Raw genomic sequence first — 16,039 nt, forward strand, 5'->3', positions numbered from 1 at the left:
ATACCAATACAGATTATATATACTACCTAACAAACAGATGATGATTTTCTTTGAAAACGGATTAGCGATCTAGAGAGAATTGAAATCTTATCGCTAGATGGCTCAGTCCTTCTATCAAACACAGCTGAGAAAAAGGGGATGTTATGATTACTCTGTATGGTGCGGTTGTTTTCGTTGGTAGGTGTTAAAGTTTCTTCTCTGGTGTAGCGATCCAGGAAAGAAACCAAAAATGAGTGAATCTGCGAATGTGATAGCCTGGGAAGAAGGCGAACCAGCTGCAGCACTTTTGGCACCGGAACAAGCCATGACGGCCGTTGTTTCGTCAAGGCTCGGACAAGTGTTCTTTCTGACTGAAGACGGCAGAGTGTACCTGTCGACTCTCAAACAAGATGGATTGAGTGGGAAATTGCAAGAGTTGGCACTTCCTTGCCAGACTGTGGTTGGTATTGCATGCAATTCGATACACACCATTTTTGTGACTGATCGGGGTAGAGTTTTGAGGTCTGAATTAGAAACCCCTGAAAAAGTAGAGGAGCTGGCCATCAAGCAACCAAATCTCTGCTGCCCTCATGGTGTTGTAGAAGACGGAGGAAGACTCTTTGTAAGAGAAGTTTCTTCCCACTCAAAAAACTTGTTGTTCATCTCAGATTCGGGCAAAGTATGGGCAGTGGATGAAAGCAAGTCGTTGTTGCCAGATAAATTGCCAGCCTTCGAGAACAAAGTACCCATAAGTATTATGTGTGGTAGCAACTTTAGCACCGCTCTCATCCAAGACTGTGAAAATTCTAACGATGATAGTATCAGCAAGCCTGGTGTAGCAAATTCTAGCAAAAGCAGCAGGGATTCCTTGGACAAAGCAAACTCATCAAAGGAAGGTCCTTTGGATGGATTGTGCATGGTTGGTTCCTGTCTAGAGTGTAGAGAGCAAAGTCTTTTGTCTCTGCACACGCTGGATCTCAACGACTCTCAACGAATGAACCAGGAAGATTTCAAAGACAATGTCAACTCTCTAGCTCAAGTTTGCTGGTCCAAGGCAGATCATCTAGTCCGTCAAAGCGCTTTGTTGCTCAACTCGACGCCCCAACTCGACGCGGCCAAACAGTTTTTAACGAAGCAGCTATCGTGGGTCACCGGGTCCGAATCGGATGACTGTAACAATAGTCCAGGAGCGGCGTCATCGTTAGAAAGTGGCAATAACGTGACTCAACAGGTGGCCAGCCGAGTTGTGGAAGGAGTCCGAAACTTGGGCGATGCCGTCAACCGCATGTCTCGGCATTGGAGCGGAACCAGCCAAGAGGAAACTCCATCCGTTCCAGCTGCATCAGCTCCTGTCGAAGTTGCCGGCAGTGAAACGCTTAGTCTACCAGCCGCTTTGCCCAGTAGTAGCAGCGGTGAGGATTCACCCGCAGCACCGGCAACACCTCGATTTATCGTCCGACAGTCGCTTCAGAGTCATCATCGGTGGAAACGCAATGGATCGTCAAGTTTATCCCTCGATTCGACGCTTGTCCGGATGACAGATCGAGAAAAATCTACCGGACTTCAACCGGATCGTCTCGTTTCGTTGGGAAGGCAACTACTTTTTACGTCTGTCTGGACGTGGGGTCAAGGAGGAGTCGGCCAGCTCGGACTATCAGATTGCGTCTCACGCGAAGTCCCCCAAACTGTCCGTCCTCTACTTGGCATAGGCATCTGTAAAGTGGTGTGCGGTTCACGGCATTCATTGGCCCTCACGTTGGATGGGCGTGTACTGGCGTGGGGAGCTAATAACAAAGGACAAGTCGAGCCCGGTGAAGACCTATCTTTCATGTCAGTCCCGACAGAAGTATCCTTACCTTTCCGTACTACCATCCGAGATATTGCGGCCGGAAGGTATACATCAATTTCAATCCAATTGTCTCTATAATTTATTGTTGGCTCATTTTCCTTTTATTTTTTACTACAGAGAACATTCGTTATTGCTGACGAGTCACGGCGAAGTGCTTTTTATGGGATTCTCAATGGCCACTCAAAAGTCCACATTGATGAGATTAAATCTACCGGCCCAAAGCCCGACTGGTAGACCGAGTCGAGTATGGGCTACCGGACCACTTAGTTGTTGTTTGCGCTGCAATCAGAGCTGCCCCTGCTGGCCCCATTGGTCCGAGTTTGTTTTATCAGAACAGCTATTTTTAAGAAATTGCCTGAAAGTCGTCCGTGGCATTTTTGATCATTTGGAATCCGCAACAACATCAACATCAACTACCTCAACCGTCCGTCGAGAGTTGTTCGATCGATACCGAGACTTGATGGCTTGCACGGCCGTCAATGTTCACTCGCTGATCGAATCGGACAATTGTGCCAACCTCAGTATTGGTCTCGTTCGTTGGATTAATGAATTCATGCACGTTTGGCGTGGTTACGGTCAGGCCCTCTGTAACGCCACTGTCGTCCATGCGCTCACACTCAACAAGACCGAAAATGCACTTTTAGATCCAGAATATATCCAACAGGGAAGCGTCGGTCGAGCCGGCAGTGATATCCTGACCACATTGATGAACGAGCCTCTAGGACGACTCAAAGATTATTCATCACAACTGGAGAAAATGATTGAAAGTCATCTTCAACGAAACGATAAAAACATCGATTGTTATAAACATGCTAGTCAACAATGTTCAAATATTGCTGCCGATTTGATGCAGGATTGTCAAACAGCAGATCTCACTAAGACCTTCTGGGATAGTTGTTCCACGAAACTAATGGGTACTACCGTTTAAATTTAAAATTTGTTTTTACTGAATTAGTAAATCATTTATATTTCCGGTTTAGATGCTTTGAGAACTCCAGTCCGTCGTCTGATCCGTGAATCCCGAACTCACCCCATTACTCTGGTTAATTCCGGTCGCTTTTCATCGCATTGGTTCATTATCTTAACTGACGTGCTTGTCCACGTCAGCGGATCATCTAATCATGTCACATATCCATTGGCCACTATTTGGGTCGAGCCGATGCAAGATAGCGATAACATCCAGACCAAGGTATCATCCAAATATTTAATAAACATTAATGTTGACTCATTCTTAGAATGGTTTATTGTAGAATGGACTTTCATTAACGATGCCGGAAGAGACCATGACGCTGGCTTGTCCAACTGCCGGTGACAAGATGGAATGGCTGGTAGCTCTTCAATCTGCCATCAGGCATGCGCTTTTAATTGACGATGTAGGATCCAGCAGTAGCGGACGAACTACGCCACCACTTGTACGGTCCGCCTCATATACTTTTACCAAGTTGCCTCATTTGAAGGATGTCACGTACAAAGGTGAGTCATGCGACACAAAAAGACTACAAATTTTCTAGAATGAAATGAACACGTTTTCCATCGGCAGGGGCTTGGTTGTGTGGCAAAATGCATGGAGAGGGTGAATTAAACTGGCCAGACGGCCGGGTTTACAAAGGAAGTTTTCGGCAGAACCAGCAGTACGGATATGGTTCTTCAGAATCATTTGGCCCCAACGGCTCTACTTATGAAGGCAGCTGGAAGGATGGCAAGATGAACGGATACGGCATTCTCAAGTATAACGAGGTTTCCAGTTACAAGGGATCATTCATTAAAAAACTGCTTTTGAAATTCAGATACGCCAACGGAGATGTTTACGAAGGAAACTTTCAAGACGGCCAACCGCATGGACACGGTACGCTCAAACGAGGTCATTTTCTCACCTCTGCCGCACATGTCTACGTTGGCCAATGGGAAGCTGGGCAAAAGTGTGGCTACGGAGTCATGGACGACATCGTCACTGGTGAAAAGTACATGGGAATGTGGCAAGCGGACGCCAGGCATGGTCAAGCTGTTCTAGTTACTTTGGACGGTCTCTACATTGAAGGCAGCTTTACCAATAACAAGATGACTGGGCAGTGCGTCATGTTATTAGAAGACGGAACGAGCTACGAAGGTGAAGTGGCTGGCGTGGGTATTCTTGGCGGCAAGGGCCTCCTTCAGTTCCCAAACGGTGATATTATTCAGGGTACTTTTCACGGCTCTTGGTCTGATGGAATTAAAATCAACGCCACCTTGACCAAAAATTCTTTAACTGCACAATCACCATTGAGTCCACCTTCCGGACTGTCCATTGGCCATTTTCAACAACAAAACGGATCAGGTGTTCCAGCCGAACGAAAATGGGGGGCCATTTTCCAACAATGCTGCTCAACTCTTGGTCTTTCTCCGAATTGCACGCAATGGACAGCCGATGATTCACTTCGTGCTTGGGACCAGATTGCAGCTGTGCTTAATCAATGTAAACAGAGAACAACCAACGACCATCATATCCGCCCGAAGATACAACACCATCGTCGCCAGGGATCGTCTATTTCGTCCAAGTCAATCAAGTCCGAAAGATTAGCTTCCGCTCAACCAGTATCCGTAGAAATCCCCGAAATTCTTCAGCATATCCCAGACTACGGACGAAATCAGCTTAATGGCGACGAGTTTGTCAAGATAGAAACTTATTTACATATGGTATTGAATTGATTCTCTTGTTTTATTATTGGTGCACTTGGAAACTTTTTTACTTTGCTCCAATTACAGGCTTTAGAATCAGAGATCCATCCATTAGGAAAATTAGCAGCCCAGATAGGAGATGTCTATCGAGCTACTTACGTCGGAGTGGGTGCCCACCCTCGACTTCTACCTCATGCAGTTTCAGAAGTTCACTCGTTTGTTAGCCGTGTTTATGCTTTTGTCCGGCTTCTCTTCCCAGCTCTTCCAGAAGACCGTGCTGTTCATCTGATTCCAAATGGTATGTACAGTCACACACATAAGAAAAAATCAAAAGACTTAAAGATAAAATTTTGTTGATGACAGAACCGTCGAACGATCATCCACAAGAATTGCAGGCCGTGGTTTCAGCCAATACTCTACTTCTGCCCGTACTTTTACCCCGACTCTATCCTCCACTTTACACTCTGTACGTTCTACACAACCAAAAGTTGGACGATCTTTATTGGGAACGACTTCAAAAATGGAATCGACAATCAGATTCGGCTCTAATGAATTTTCTGGGAGTCGATCCCAAGTTTTTTATCGAGGAAGTTGCTCCGGAAGGAAGTCACTTTCCAACAGCTGTAGATTGTCTACAACAGCTGAGTACTACATTTTCTCCTGGGAAGAAGCTCCAAGTTATTCACCAGACATTCCAAGAAGTCAGTCGTTCGGTACAGGCACATTTAGGAGCTGATTATGTCATGAACATGGATGATCTCTTCCCGGTATTTCTTTTCGTCGTTGTTCGTTCGAGAATTCGTCATCTCGGCACAGAGATTCATCTAATAGAGGATTTCATCGATAAGAATGTGCAAAATGGCGAACTAGATGTCATGTTTACTACACTGGAGGTATATATTTTTCTTTAGTTAAATACTTTTTTTTTTTACTAAAATTTTATGTTATTTTGCTAGGCTTCCTACCAGTACATTCAGCATGAGAAGATGACCTTTAATTGAAATCAGAATCAAATTATTTTAAGCGTTCGTTGTCAATCGCAATAAATATAATTATCGTGGTAAACAGAAAATAACAATTTTAATTCGAGCGTCACCAACGTTGTATTTCAGGCAACACAAAGGGTTAACAAAGTGTTTACAGGAAAAGTTTATTCCCTCTGGGACAACTTTTGGCGAGCCAACTTCTTCTTTGAAACCTTCTTTTTGTTGGTAACTTCCTCCTCCTTGACTTTGGAAACAATGTCTTCCTTCTCAGCCAGGATGACTTCCATGTGGCAAGGGCTGCTCATGTATGGGTTGATTCTTCCGTGAGCACGGTATGTTCGCCGACGCATGTATGGAGCACGGTTAATCTGTAAAACAGAGAAGTAATTTTAGACAACTCCTCTTTAAACTTGAAAATGAATTGACAATTCAATTTAAGTCAGATCCGTCTTGAAACATTGCAATCTGTCAGCTAGTAGTCTAGAATGCTTAGGGTTATAATCACACTATTTTGAAAAAAACTTTACACTATGATTCACTCCTGTACCTGAATGTGATCGATGACCAAGTGATCAACATCTAGACCCTTGAGGTCAGCATTGGACTCAGCATTCTTCAACAACTGCAGAAGGAACTCTGCAGACTTCTTGGGCCAACGTCCCTGGGTGGTACCCCATTGTTTAGCCTGCAAAGCAAAACATAGAGATTAGACTCCAAATAGTGGAAAGGCAACACGTTGAATCTTTCTTTAATGTCAGATCCGTCTTGAAACATTGCAATCTGTCAGCACTTTGTCTAGAATGCTTGGAGTTATAATCACACAATTTGGTCAATTTAATTCATACAAAAGAAATGAGCTACTAACCTGAGCACACCGGCCGACACCTCCGTTGTAACGACGGAATGGAACACACTCCTTATGCTGGATGACGTTCTTGAGGAAAGCAACAGCCCTCTTCAATGGCATACGCTTAATGGTGTTGGCAGCCTCCCTCGTGTTCTATTCAATCAAATTCAAGTCGTACGTTAAGAAACTTTCACAAGCGCGAGTATATGTTAAAACAATACCTTGAAGTGAACGCGGAGGTTGGAGCCCCTAGCCTTGCATGACTTGGTCGGGTTGTCCGGTTCACGCGAATATCGACCCATTTCTACACAAAATTGAACAGTTTAATGTAACACACGATAAAAACGTAATTTAATGGATCAACAAAGAACCACGACAAGTTAAAGATGTTTTAAATATCTTTGGATAACAGAAAGAGAACTCTCGTTGACTTACTTCAGAAGTGTTTGAGGGTACAAGAGAAACACCGAACCAAGAAAGAGGACTAAGGTTAACTCCTCTCTCTGCCAATAGGTGGATTCCGCTTCCATAGGGTGCGTTCTTAAATTTTCGTGAATATAATCAATTTTACAATTTTTAAAATTATTGTCGCAATTGTGAAATGTAAATATATTTATTATTTTTCAAAATAAAATAAATGTCAGTTTGCAAATATAATGGAAATGTGTGTTGAAATATTAAAAATTGCAACTACGGATTGTCCGAGGGTTGACTCTTGTCAAAACTTTTTCGCTGAACAATTTTGCAATTCTGATCTGTTGATATAGCCAGCCTACTTGTTTATTCGTGTTTGAGTTCCGCCAATAAGTTTTCTTTTGATGCATTTTTTTATATAGAGAAGGAACTGGAAGAACTTTTACTGTCATCATAAGCTGAGCGAGTTCATTTTAGTTGTAAAGCTTACGAATTTCATACATCGGAAACGAAAGGCAAAATGTCAAAAAACAAATTCAATTTAACTCTTCCTCCTGTGGAACCAGACCCAGTCTCCACCCCCAGTCCTGGAGAAACATCAGGAAGGAGTAATAACATAGCAGCAGCTATTAACTCTGCCAAATCAATGACACAGACCAGTAGTGTAGTTATACATTCTGGAATTGAGTAAGTTCACTATAAACACCAAGTTGTCATCCTCAATGATGTACATTTTTCACAGTAGCGGAAATACAACCATGGGAAATACAACATTAGAGGCTTTGCAAAAACAGCTGGAGGAACTTGATATTGATGAACTTCAACGACAGAGATTGCACAAGTTTCTCTCACAAAAGCAAGAAGTTGGTGAACTGACAGATGATGATTTTGATAAGCTTGGTGAACTAGGTGCCGGAAATGGGGGTGTAGTCACCAAAGTCAGACATCGTCCTTCTGGATTGATCATGGCCAGAAAGGTAATACCAACAGCAGAAAAAATTTAAGTGGTTTTTTTTTAACACAGATGTTTTATTTATGTTTCCCTAGTTGATACATCTTGAAGTGAAACCTGCCATTAAGAAGCAAATAATTAGAGAGCTAAAGGTGCTTCATGAGTGCAATTCACCTCATATTGTTGGGTTCTATGGAGCATTCTACAGGTACCTAATTTAAAACTTTCCCAAATGCATTTGTTAACTTTGGTTTAATTTTTTGTAGTGATGGTGAAATAAGTATTTGCATGGAATACATGGATGGAGGATCATTAGACTTGATCCTGAAAAAAGCGGGTCGTATTCCAGAACAATATCTAGGGAAGATAACAATTGCTGTAAGATGATCTAAAATTAATACTTAATCTATTAAAGGGTTCGAAATAAGAAAAGCTTTTTTGCTTAGGTTTTGAAAGGGTTGAGTTATCTTCGAGACAAACATCAAATTATACATCGCGATGTTAAACCAAGCAACATTCTGGTCAACAGTCGAGGAGAGATCAAAATTTGTGACTTTGGAGTGTCTGGTCAGCTTATTGACTCCATGGCTAACTCATTTGTAGGAACGAGAAGTTACATGTCGGTACGTCGTCTTTAAATAAGTTTAGAAAAGTCATTTTCACTTCGAAATACCATTAAAATGTATTTTTCTGCTAGCCGGAACGATTACAAGGAACACACTATTCGATTCAGAGTGATGTCTGGTCTCTTGGGCTGTCGTTAGTTGAAATGGCCATTGGCATGTACCCTATCCCCCCACCTGATCCACAGGTATTGGCCAACATTTTTGGTGCAAAATTCAGCGAAGATCCTGAGAACATGACTCCGTCTCCTAGCAGTCGATCGCCTCGACAAAGTAATAATCCATTGTTTTTCGCATTTCTTTCAAATGCTTAGAGATCCGTTCTTGAAACCGCAGGCCAATTTCCTGGAGGAGTCGGCAATGGCCCTAGGCCGATGGCGATATTTGAGCTTTTGGATTACATTGTCAATGAACCACCTCCCAAACTACCGTCCGGCGTTTTCTCTGTGGAATTCAAAGATTTTGTCGATCGGTGTCTCAAGAAAAATCCGGCTGAACGACCCGCTCTACGTACACTAATGGTCTGTTCCACAATTTTTTTTTTGTTTTTTTCTGATGTAGTTATTAAATCATTATTCTGTTCTTAGGGTCACGAATGGGTAAAAAAATGGACCTCTGAAAACGTGGAGATAGCTGGTTGGGTATGCAAGATCATCGATTTACAGCCTTCCACACCCACTAAACATCCCGAATAAATTTGTTTATTTTTTTTCTCTCCATCTGATAAACTTTAACAACTTTATTGTTAAAAGAAAGTCCATTTTTTTCTTCTTGTGCTTTTTCTAACTAAAAAAATCTTGGAAGATTACATTGGCGTTCACACACTATCCATCCAACAGTAGCACCCCAAGTCCTTGGGCTGGAAAATCTTCTGTTTCGTTTCGAGGATTCTATTTACTTGTCTACTCATCCGCCCAATTTACCACAGGGTAAGTGGATGTATTGTTTGTTTTGTTTCTTCTTTTCCAAATTTTCAGTCATAGAATTTCTGTGCGCTGCTGTGACATACGACGCGATCATACGCACAAAGTCGATCCAGCATTCTTCCAATGTGTATCTACTCTTTGTTTTCCCCGCCACACTCCAATCTTTTTGTCAAACCGTGAAGCTGCATAGTTAACAATCAAGATGAATTTTTCATCTTTGGTGTCAAGGCTTTGGAAAGAAAAGATGAGGAGGTTGGAATTTTCTTGTTGACGATTTTGGAGCGTTGTGGACTCACCCAAAACGAACATTCCAAGTTATCCTCCTATTCTTTCTTTTTCTACAATCTTCCTGGCCCGCGCCGTTTATTAGTTGCAATTTCTTTCTTTATTCTATTTCCCATCCCTTCTTTTAATGTATAGAAGAGAAGAAAAAAAAATCTGTGTCAACTCGTGGAAGAAATTGTCGCCATTGTGTGTGCTGTTGGACTCGGCAGAGTAAAGATGGTCCAGAGCTAATTGTTTAGTTTTTTTTTGTTTTTCTTTTCTTTGCTTTGAAACGAAGAATGAATGCACAGAATTACGTGTGATTTAGGTTTCTTCATGAATCAAAATAAAAACAAGGAAAAAGAGACGTGTCTCAATCATCGTGAGTGAATTTAGTGCGCAGTGCGGTGATATTGTGGCGAACGTCCCTGGACAGTCGAAGCTGGGCAGAAGCATGAGTCAGCTGCATGGCGCAATCTGGATGTGCAGTATGCGGCAAAAGTGTACACTCTCTATCTAAAATGACGGCCATAGTCTCCAACAGATCTGCAAACCCCATGGAGAGTGCTGCTCGTTTGAGCCGGTTGAGTTCCTTCAAGTTAATAAAAACAAAAGGTTAACTAGTTTTTGGTTTTAAAAAACATTTTGTGGATTCGGCATCACCTTGTAAAAGTGTTGAGTCTTATCGGGCATTTTCCTAGCGTGGCGCAAGATTTTCTGAATGTCAGCTTGAAGATTGCCAGGTTGAACCCAGACGACACAGCTTTGGGCATAGCTGCGCTTTTCATTAGGTTTGATGGGAAAAGTGGTGAAACTGCCAGGAGAAGTTGCTTCACTGAATGACCCAAGCAAACTCAAATCACCTAACCAAGGTATGCACTTCGTTCCTTTAAATTTAATTCCATATTTAGTAGGATCCAAAAATTCACTTGAATAAACTGTGATTGTTTTACCTGGTTCAAAGATGGATAACATCAAATTTGATTTCTTTTTACTGTCTGCCCAAGAGTATAGCAGACCGTACCACTTTTCTCCTACATTGCATATAGCGCCCATATTTTCAACCTTGAAATTAAAGGTTGAAATTATTTTTTTAAAGGGTTATAAAGAATAGTAGTTACTTTAAGGGCGCCATGAAGTAGGACACAGAAAGAAGGATTCTTTCCTTCTTCTGGCGTAGCCAAAAGATCGTCTTCACCTTCTCCTTCCGCTTTTAGCTCAACCAACGAAGCATCACTCTTGTTAGCTGAGTGTACGGGAAGTACTAAGTGTCTGGATACAGCAGGCGGACTTGCTACGTCAATGAGATCGACAAAACCACATATGGTGATATCTTTAGAAATCTTACAGTGTATAACTTCCATGTCTCCAATATGGTGATGATCCTTTGAAATTTAAAAATAGTTTGATCGTTACTATTACATTGAAAAATGCTTTCTGCGTTACTTACTCGAGGAGGAGGGTACAACAAAATGGAATCCGAAAGTGATCCTGACCGTAGAGTCCCTTCGAATGAACTGTAATGGAGTTCGGCAATTTTCGTGAACATGTTTTGCACACTCTGAAAGAAATGGCTAAATAGTAAAGTTTGAATTTCACAAATTAGCACCAATTTAAACCTTTAAAGAGAGTCCTCCTTCAGGTACAAAAACACTTCCTTCTGCACCAGAAAGATCAATTATTTTCTGATAGACTGGCATACTAACAGCCAAGGCAGGATCATCTGGACTTGTGATAGCTATGACATGGAATTTGGCTGGAAAATTGAAGGGTAGGAAGGGTAAGGCTTCTTCTGGTCTGGTAGAACCTCTCTGGCCATTCAGCAGGGTACGTGACAGACCTAGAATGTTGAGACTGGAACTTCCATCAGTAATGAGGAGTACCTGAACCCCCCCAAAAAAGATGAAGATAGTCATGTTGTGTCTCAGTCAAGTCCAGATAAAAATAATATGGCACTAGGGATATTTTTCATACATGACAAGGTGTGTTTTGACCCCATTCATCATTGATCAGTATACTGACACCATGCAGTGCAGCTTCTAAATATGTCTTATCTCTGTCTTCAATATTTTGTAGTTTGGCTCTAACTGCATCATAATCTCTTGTAAATGAGCTGAGGATCTCATACATAGAAGAGAAGACAACCTACATATTTCAAAATATTAGTAATTCAGCATTCTTCAATTACAGAACTGTTGACCAACCAATGAAACAAACTCAAGTTTTGAGTGAGTGTTGAGGTGGTCCAATAAAACATTAATTCCGTGAATGGCTAGATGTTTCCTCTGGTATTCTTCTTCTTCTTCAGGAGTACTCACAACCCTTGACATGGAAAGCGATACGTCTAATACGATCGCAAGAGGCATTTTTAGTTATTTAACACAAATTTTCGTCCATCAACAACAGCAATTAATATTTTAAAAATTAATGTCGTCTGCAGACCAAACAACAAATAGTTGACTTATACGATTTTATGGCAATGTTGCGCCTGACATTTACGCCACGGAGCGGCCGACTATGGAACTATATAGTTCTTAATCTAGCCGCTACGCGGTACAGTTTCTGAGACCAAATCCCTATACTCCGCCATTTTGCATTTTCGTTAAACGAAAGCCTGTGAAAAACTGACTGCCTGGTGTTGTCTGTTTTGTGTACGTCCCGAATGTTGGTGTGTGTAACCGCGTTACGGGCGAAAATCACCCAATATTGTGTGATTGTCCGACGTGCTTCACAAAAATAGATTCCATAGTTGCTGAATTTTTATGGAATTGAATCGCGCCTTGAAATTCGACGGAGGAGGTAGAGAGAGTGGCGCCATTGACAAATGTCGAAGTTGAAATGGAGGCGTCGTCCATCATCACCCAGGTTACCCGTGAAGAGGATCAGATAACCAGCTTTGCCCAAGAAAAAGGTGATTTATGCTTAATTTTCGAAGGATCGCCGAATTTATTTTACCCTAGTTATCTTTCCACTCGGCTTAATAGACAGCCGGGAATGGAGGGAAACTGCATGTGTTGTCTGTGTGTACATGTATGTCTGTGTTTGTGTGTGTGTATGTTCTGTGTTCCTATAAGGTGTGGGAGGGGTTGGGAAGATCAAGGGGAGGGGTATTAGGTAAAGAAGGATTGAGAGTGGAGGTGAGGCTCACAAGTGAAATCTCTGTGCCCCACAGCTATAGCCTTAACCCCAATTGTAAGCCTATTCATTCATTCATTGTCTCGCTGTTTGATTTTTCAGTTATTGTAAAAACAGTCAGTGGTTCTAGCAGCACCACTGGTAGCGTTAAAAAATCGGCTAGAGGTTTCCTGAGGTCCTTGTTCTGTTGCTTGGGGAGGCGAGGCAGCTCTGATCAAAGCAACAAATCATCTAATAATGGTAAAAACATTAAAATGTTAAGTAGTGTGATAATTTTTTTAGTTTTGTTTTGATATTCTTGAAATTCAGGTGGCAACTTAGTTATTAATGGAGGAGGAGCAGGTAACGGAGGTGGTTTTGACACTGACAGTGGAGAAGAAAATGGACGTTGCTCACCTTTGTTACAGCAAGCTTCAGCAAAGTATCTTTTGCCTGTGCCTCACTATCAGGATAGTCAAAGAAAGTGCATGGTGATAGATCTGGACGAAACGTTGGTCCACAGCTCCTTCAAGGTAAGGATAGACGTTGTTTTTCGACGATTTGTATCTTGGCACACGTTTCTTGAACGGGTGCCAAGTTATTCGCCTGCCCTGAATGAAGTTTACCCATTCCCCCAGCATTTGGCTGCTAGTTAACTGTTTATTTTTGTTTCGACCACCCGACCCCCTCCCACCACCTTCTCTTCTTTTATTAATTTTTGCTTTATTTAACAGCCCATAAGCAATGCGGATTTTATCGTTCCCGTGGAGATTGATGGTACAGTCCACCAAGTGTATGTGCTCAAACGGCCACACGTAGATGAATTCCTGCGCAAAATGGGCGAGCTCTATGAATGCGTGTTGTTTACGGCCAGCTTGGCTAAATATGCTGATCCTGTAGCTGACCTATTGGATCAGTGGGGCGTCTTCCGATCGCGCCTCTTCCGGGAATCATGCGTCTTCCATCGAGGGAACTACGTAAAAGATTTGAGCCGACTTGGAAGGGAACTCCAAAAAGTTGTTATCATAGACAATTCGCCTGCTTCTTATATCTTCCATCCTGACAATGCCGTAAGTTAATTTTATTGTGCTTTCAATGCGAATCTGTAGTTATAATCGACTGGCTTTTACAGGTACCAGTCGCTTCATGGTTTGATGATATGTCTGACTCGGAACTATTGGACTTGATCCCCTTTTTTGAGCGACTCAGCCAGGTTGACAATGTCTACACAGTTTTGCGTAATTCGAATCACGCTGCACTGACCAACCGTAGCGATTCGCTCAATCCCAACGTCGATTTGAACTCGATCCCAATCAATGTGCCCTAACCCATCTCCTTCTCGTAAGACGGACGATCCATCCAATGTAGGGGTTTTTTTTTACAAATTTCAATCCTAACCTAATGTAACGCCGACTCTTATCTAGATTGTGAGTGATTTTAATCTCGTCGCGAGCCTTCGGTGTGGCCTTTTGTCTTGTTTTTTTTTTTCTCCCAAGCAGCTAAATGACTTAAAAAGAAGAAGTAAAGTTTTTGTCGACTCGTGTTTCACACAAGTGCATGTTAACGGACCACACCAATTGGCCAAAAATTTAAATCAAGTTATCCCCATTACTTTTTTGTGAGACGGTTGTGCGTTATTTGTGAGCGTAATTTCCATCGTCCACTGAGTGGTTGTTTCACGTACGAGAAAAGTGCCTGCCTCTTTCATCATTCATTATCTATCCGCCCGTCAACCCGCGTTGGAAACGACAAGATTTTGCTGCGACACACGTCTAGCTTTACATAGACAAGGGGATAGTAAACAACAAAATTAAAATAACCACCTGACCATCGTTTCAATGACCTTTGATATCTACTTTTTTTTCCTGAAAAAAAAAATAATAATTTGATTGGTTGTATTTTGTAGATAACTTTTGAATCTACAGCTGCACTATTCGCTGTAAATAAGAAAAACTCCCACTTTAGATTTTCGATCTATATTGGATTGGTTGCGTTGGATAATTCTTTTTGGGGTCAAGTGCCTTGTTTTTTTCATCATGTTTTTTTTTCTTAAAAATAATTAAATTGTTCTTCCCGTGAGGAAAAATTATCCATCGCTCCGATCACTAACTCGTGTTCAGAAATCCATTCTTGTAACATTGGAAAATCGTGTTCCGTTTTCTTTTCTAGGTGTCCTTCCTCATTGATTTCTAATTCCTTAACTCAGACCCGTTATCATTTTTTTCGCCTTTCTTGCTCACCTATTCCCTACACACCTTGGACTTGGATTAAATCTGTAGAGACGTAATCCAAAGTTCGATGGATGTTTATTAAAAAGAAAACAAACGAGGTCTGTCTCGTGAGTTTGGTTTTCCCCGCGCCCTTTCACTCTTCACTTATTTCATCCGCCGGTGTTGATTCCTTGAAAAGTTTATTATTTCTATAATTTCTCGCTAATGTTTTATAACCATTTTTTACGCTTGTGGTTACATCCACCATTCACGCCAGCTAAACCTAAAACATCAATATTACTTTAAAGTGTTATGTCATTCATTTTTCTGTTCCCCCCCTCTCCGCCTTGACTTTTGTTACCGTTGGTTTGTTTGTTTCTTTGTGTCTTCTTCGCCGTTTCTGTTGATTGGAGCATCCGTATCACTTTTTCCACGCCAAGGATAATGTCGTTTTAAACGATCCTTTGTCCTTTGCCCCTCATCTCAGCCGCAAGTGCCTCTTCCCGTTTGCGCATTTAATCCTTTAAAGGTGTGTGGGCCAGAAATGGTCTTTCAAAAGCATCACTCTTGAAAAAATCGGCAAAAGAGATTAAACCGCATCAAATAAAACAACAAACCGGTGTGCCATATACAATCCCAATATAAGATCTTAAACAAAAGAAGAAAAAAAAAACTGTCTGGCGGTGGAGAATTTAAGAGCAGTGAATTTTCACCTGCGCCTATCATCCATATTTTTAAAAATTTACAACAATGGACTCGCTGCCCCATCCACCACCCTCTCTCTCAACACCCAATCCATGTATTACGTTATTAGATTAGCACCCGCGATTTCTCATCATCACCGGCTTCTTTTTTCTATCTTTTTGTGCTCAAGACGACGCAATACATATTGATTGAGCCGATTGATGATTGGTTAACAGAAAAGTTTTACCTTGACGTCGTCAGCATATCAGGCACTCGCATTAGTTTGAAAAAGGAAGAATGTAGTGGGCACCGGGTTTAGGTAGAGGTGAGGGGTGTGTTTTCTTTTTTTCCAAGGCTGAGAAAGATCCTGGGCGACGATCATTAATTAGAAATCGTGAACCTGTCGATAGAAAGTTGAACCTGGCCTTACTTCTTTCATATGTGCGCGCGAGTGTGTGTGTGTGTGTGATGGATACCTTATTATAAATTAATCATCTGCTCTGTAGCCACGAAATATACAAAGATATACTCATTAC

General features: G+C 41.7%; 5 protein-coding genes across 7 annotated transcripts; 3 read left to right on the top strand and 2 right to left on the bottom strand.

Annotated features, from left to right (window-relative positions):
• The first annotated feature begins 74 nt into the window (after window positions 1-74).
• Window positions 75-5,728, top strand: LOC124207909 (alsin-like). The gene is made up of 9 exons (XM_046605544.1): window positions 75-1,872; window positions 1,946-2,742; window positions 2,809-3,017; window positions 3,079-3,301; window positions 3,369-3,555; window positions 3,616-4,501; window positions 4,571-4,781; window positions 4,847-5,376; window positions 5,440-5,728. Exons 1-9 carry the CDS (start codon window positions 230-232, stop codon window positions 5,482-5,484), a joined length of 4,731 nt encoding a protein of 1,576 aa, XP_046461500.1. The 5' UTR covers window positions 75-229; the 3' UTR covers window positions 5,485-5,728.
• LOC124207927 (60S ribosomal protein L17-like) lies at window positions 5,568-6,862 on the bottom strand. The gene is made up of 5 exons (XM_046605577.1): window positions 6,752-6,862; window positions 6,538-6,620; window positions 6,335-6,469; window positions 6,017-6,154; window positions 5,568-5,837 (listed from the first exon to the last, which is right to left on the bottom strand). The coding sequence occupies exons 2-5, from the start codon at window positions 6,616-6,618 to the stop codon at window positions 5,634-5,636; spliced, it is 558 nt and encodes a 185-aa protein (XP_046461533.1). The 5' UTR covers window positions 6,619-6,620; window positions 6,752-6,862; the 3' UTR covers window positions 5,568-5,633.
• Window positions 6,863-7,004: 142 nt separating this feature from the next.
• On the top strand, window positions 7,005-9,747 carry LOC124207922 (dual specificity mitogen-activated protein kinase kinase 1-like). Of its 3 annotated transcripts, none has more exons than XM_046605570.1 (8): window positions 7,005-7,417; window positions 7,473-7,707; window positions 7,778-7,890; window positions 7,949-8,060; window positions 8,129-8,305; window positions 8,380-8,578; window positions 8,642-8,826; window positions 8,893-9,747. In XM_046605570.1, exons 1-8 carry the CDS (start codon window positions 7,251-7,253, stop codon window positions 8,998-9,000), a joined length of 1,296 nt encoding a protein of 431 aa, XP_046461526.1. In that variant the 5' UTR covers window positions 7,005-7,250; the 3' UTR covers window positions 9,001-9,747. The 3 variants fall into 3 exon arrangements, with proteins under 3 accessions (XP_046461526.1, XP_046461527.1, XP_046461528.1); XM_046605571.1 differs by having other exon boundaries at window positions 7,021-7,417; window positions 7,476-7,707; XM_046605572.1 differs by having other exon boundaries at window positions 7,022-7,417; window positions 8,380-8,493; window positions 8,620-8,826.
• Window positions 9,748-9,808: 61 nt separating this feature from the next.
• Window positions 9,809-11,952, bottom strand: LOC124207920 (integrator complex subunit 14-like). The gene is made up of 8 exons (XM_046605565.1): window positions 11,700-11,952; window positions 11,470-11,640; window positions 11,115-11,378; window positions 10,946-11,056; window positions 10,617-10,880; window positions 10,449-10,560; window positions 10,159-10,382; window positions 9,809-10,087 (listed from the first exon to the last, which is right to left on the bottom strand). Exons 1-8 carry the CDS (start codon window positions 11,859-11,861, stop codon window positions 9,869-9,871), a joined length of 1,527 nt encoding a protein of 508 aa, XP_046461521.1. The 5' UTR covers window positions 11,862-11,952; the 3' UTR covers window positions 9,809-9,868.
• A 123-nt stretch (window positions 11,953-12,075) lies between these two features.
• On the top strand, window positions 12,076-16,038 carry LOC124207925 (carboxy-terminal domain RNA polymerase II polypeptide A small phosphatase 1-like). Its single transcript, XM_046605575.1, has 6 exons — window positions 12,076-12,406; window positions 12,733-12,870; window positions 12,940-13,142; window positions 13,344-13,679; window positions 13,742-13,973; window positions 14,034-16,038. The coding sequence occupies exons 1-5, from the start codon at window positions 12,334-12,336 to the stop codon at window positions 13,934-13,936; spliced, it is 945 nt and encodes a 314-aa protein (XP_046461531.1). The 5' UTR covers window positions 12,076-12,333; the 3' UTR covers window positions 13,937-13,973; window positions 14,034-16,038.
• Window position 16,039: the final 1 nt, after the last annotated feature.

This window comes from Daphnia pulex, chromosome 11, assembly GCF_021134715.1.
Source record: "Daphnia pulex isolate KAP4 chromosome 11, ASM2113471v1".
NCBI lineage: Eukaryota > Metazoa > Arthropoda > Branchiopoda > Diplostraca > Daphniidae > Daphnia > Daphnia pulex.

Coding starts and splice junctions, on each gene's coding strand:
- LOC124207920 (XM_046605565.1), bottom strand. CDS start 11,861: ATGCCTCTTGCGATCGTATTAGACGTATCGCTTTCCATGTCAAGGGTT. Junction 11,057..11,114: donor AAGGAGGACTCTCTTTAAAG/GTTTAAATTGGT, acceptor CATTTCTTTCAG/AGTGTGCAAAACATGTTCAC. Junction 10,561..10,616: donor TACTTCATGGCGCCCTTAAA/GTAACTACTATT, acceptor TTTAATTTCAAG/GTTGAAAATATGGGCGCTAT.
- LOC124207909 (XM_046605544.1), top strand. CDS start 230: ATGAGTGAATCTGCGAATGTGATAGCCTGGGAAGAAGGCGAACCAGCT. Junction 3,556..3,615: donor AACGGATACGGCATTCTCAA/GTATAACGAGGT, acceptor TTTGAAATTCAG/ATACGCCAACGGAGATGTTT. Junction 5,377..5,439: donor TCATGTTTACTACACTGGAG/GTATATATTTTT, acceptor TTATTTTGCTAG/GCTTCCTACCAGTACATTCA.
- LOC124207925 (XM_046605575.1), top strand. CDS start 12,334: ATGGAGGCGTCGTCCATCATCACCCAGGTTACCCGTGAAGAGGATCAG. Junction 13,143..13,343: donor TGGTCCACAGCTCCTTCAAG/GTAAGGATAGAC, acceptor TTTATTTAACAG/CCCATAAGCAATGCGGATTT. Junction 13,680..13,741: donor TCTTCCATCCTGACAATGCC/GTAAGTTAATTT, acceptor TGGCTTTTACAG/GTACCAGTCGCTTCATGGTT.
- LOC124207927 (XM_046605577.1), bottom strand. CDS start 6,618: ATGGGTCGATATTCGCGTGAACCGGACAACCCGACCAAGTCATGCAAG. Junction 6,470..6,537: donor ACCTCCGCGTTCACTTCAAG/GTATTGTTTTAA, acceptor TTGATTGAATAG/AACACGAGGGAGGCTGCCAA. Junction 5,838..6,016: donor TGGTCATCGATCACATTCAG/GTACAGGAGTGA, acceptor TCTGTTTTACAG/ATTAACCGTGCTCCATACAT.
- LOC124207922 (XM_046605570.1), top strand. CDS start 7,251: ATGTCAAAAAACAAATTCAATTTAACTCTTCCTCCTGTGGAACCAGAC. Junction 7,708..7,777: donor GATTGATCATGGCCAGAAAG/GTAATACCAACA, acceptor ATGTTTCCCTAG/TTGATACATCTTGAAGTGAA. Junction 7,891..7,948: donor TTCTATGGAGCATTCTACAG/GTACCTAATTTA, acceptor AATTTTTTGTAG/TGATGGTGAAATAAGTATTT.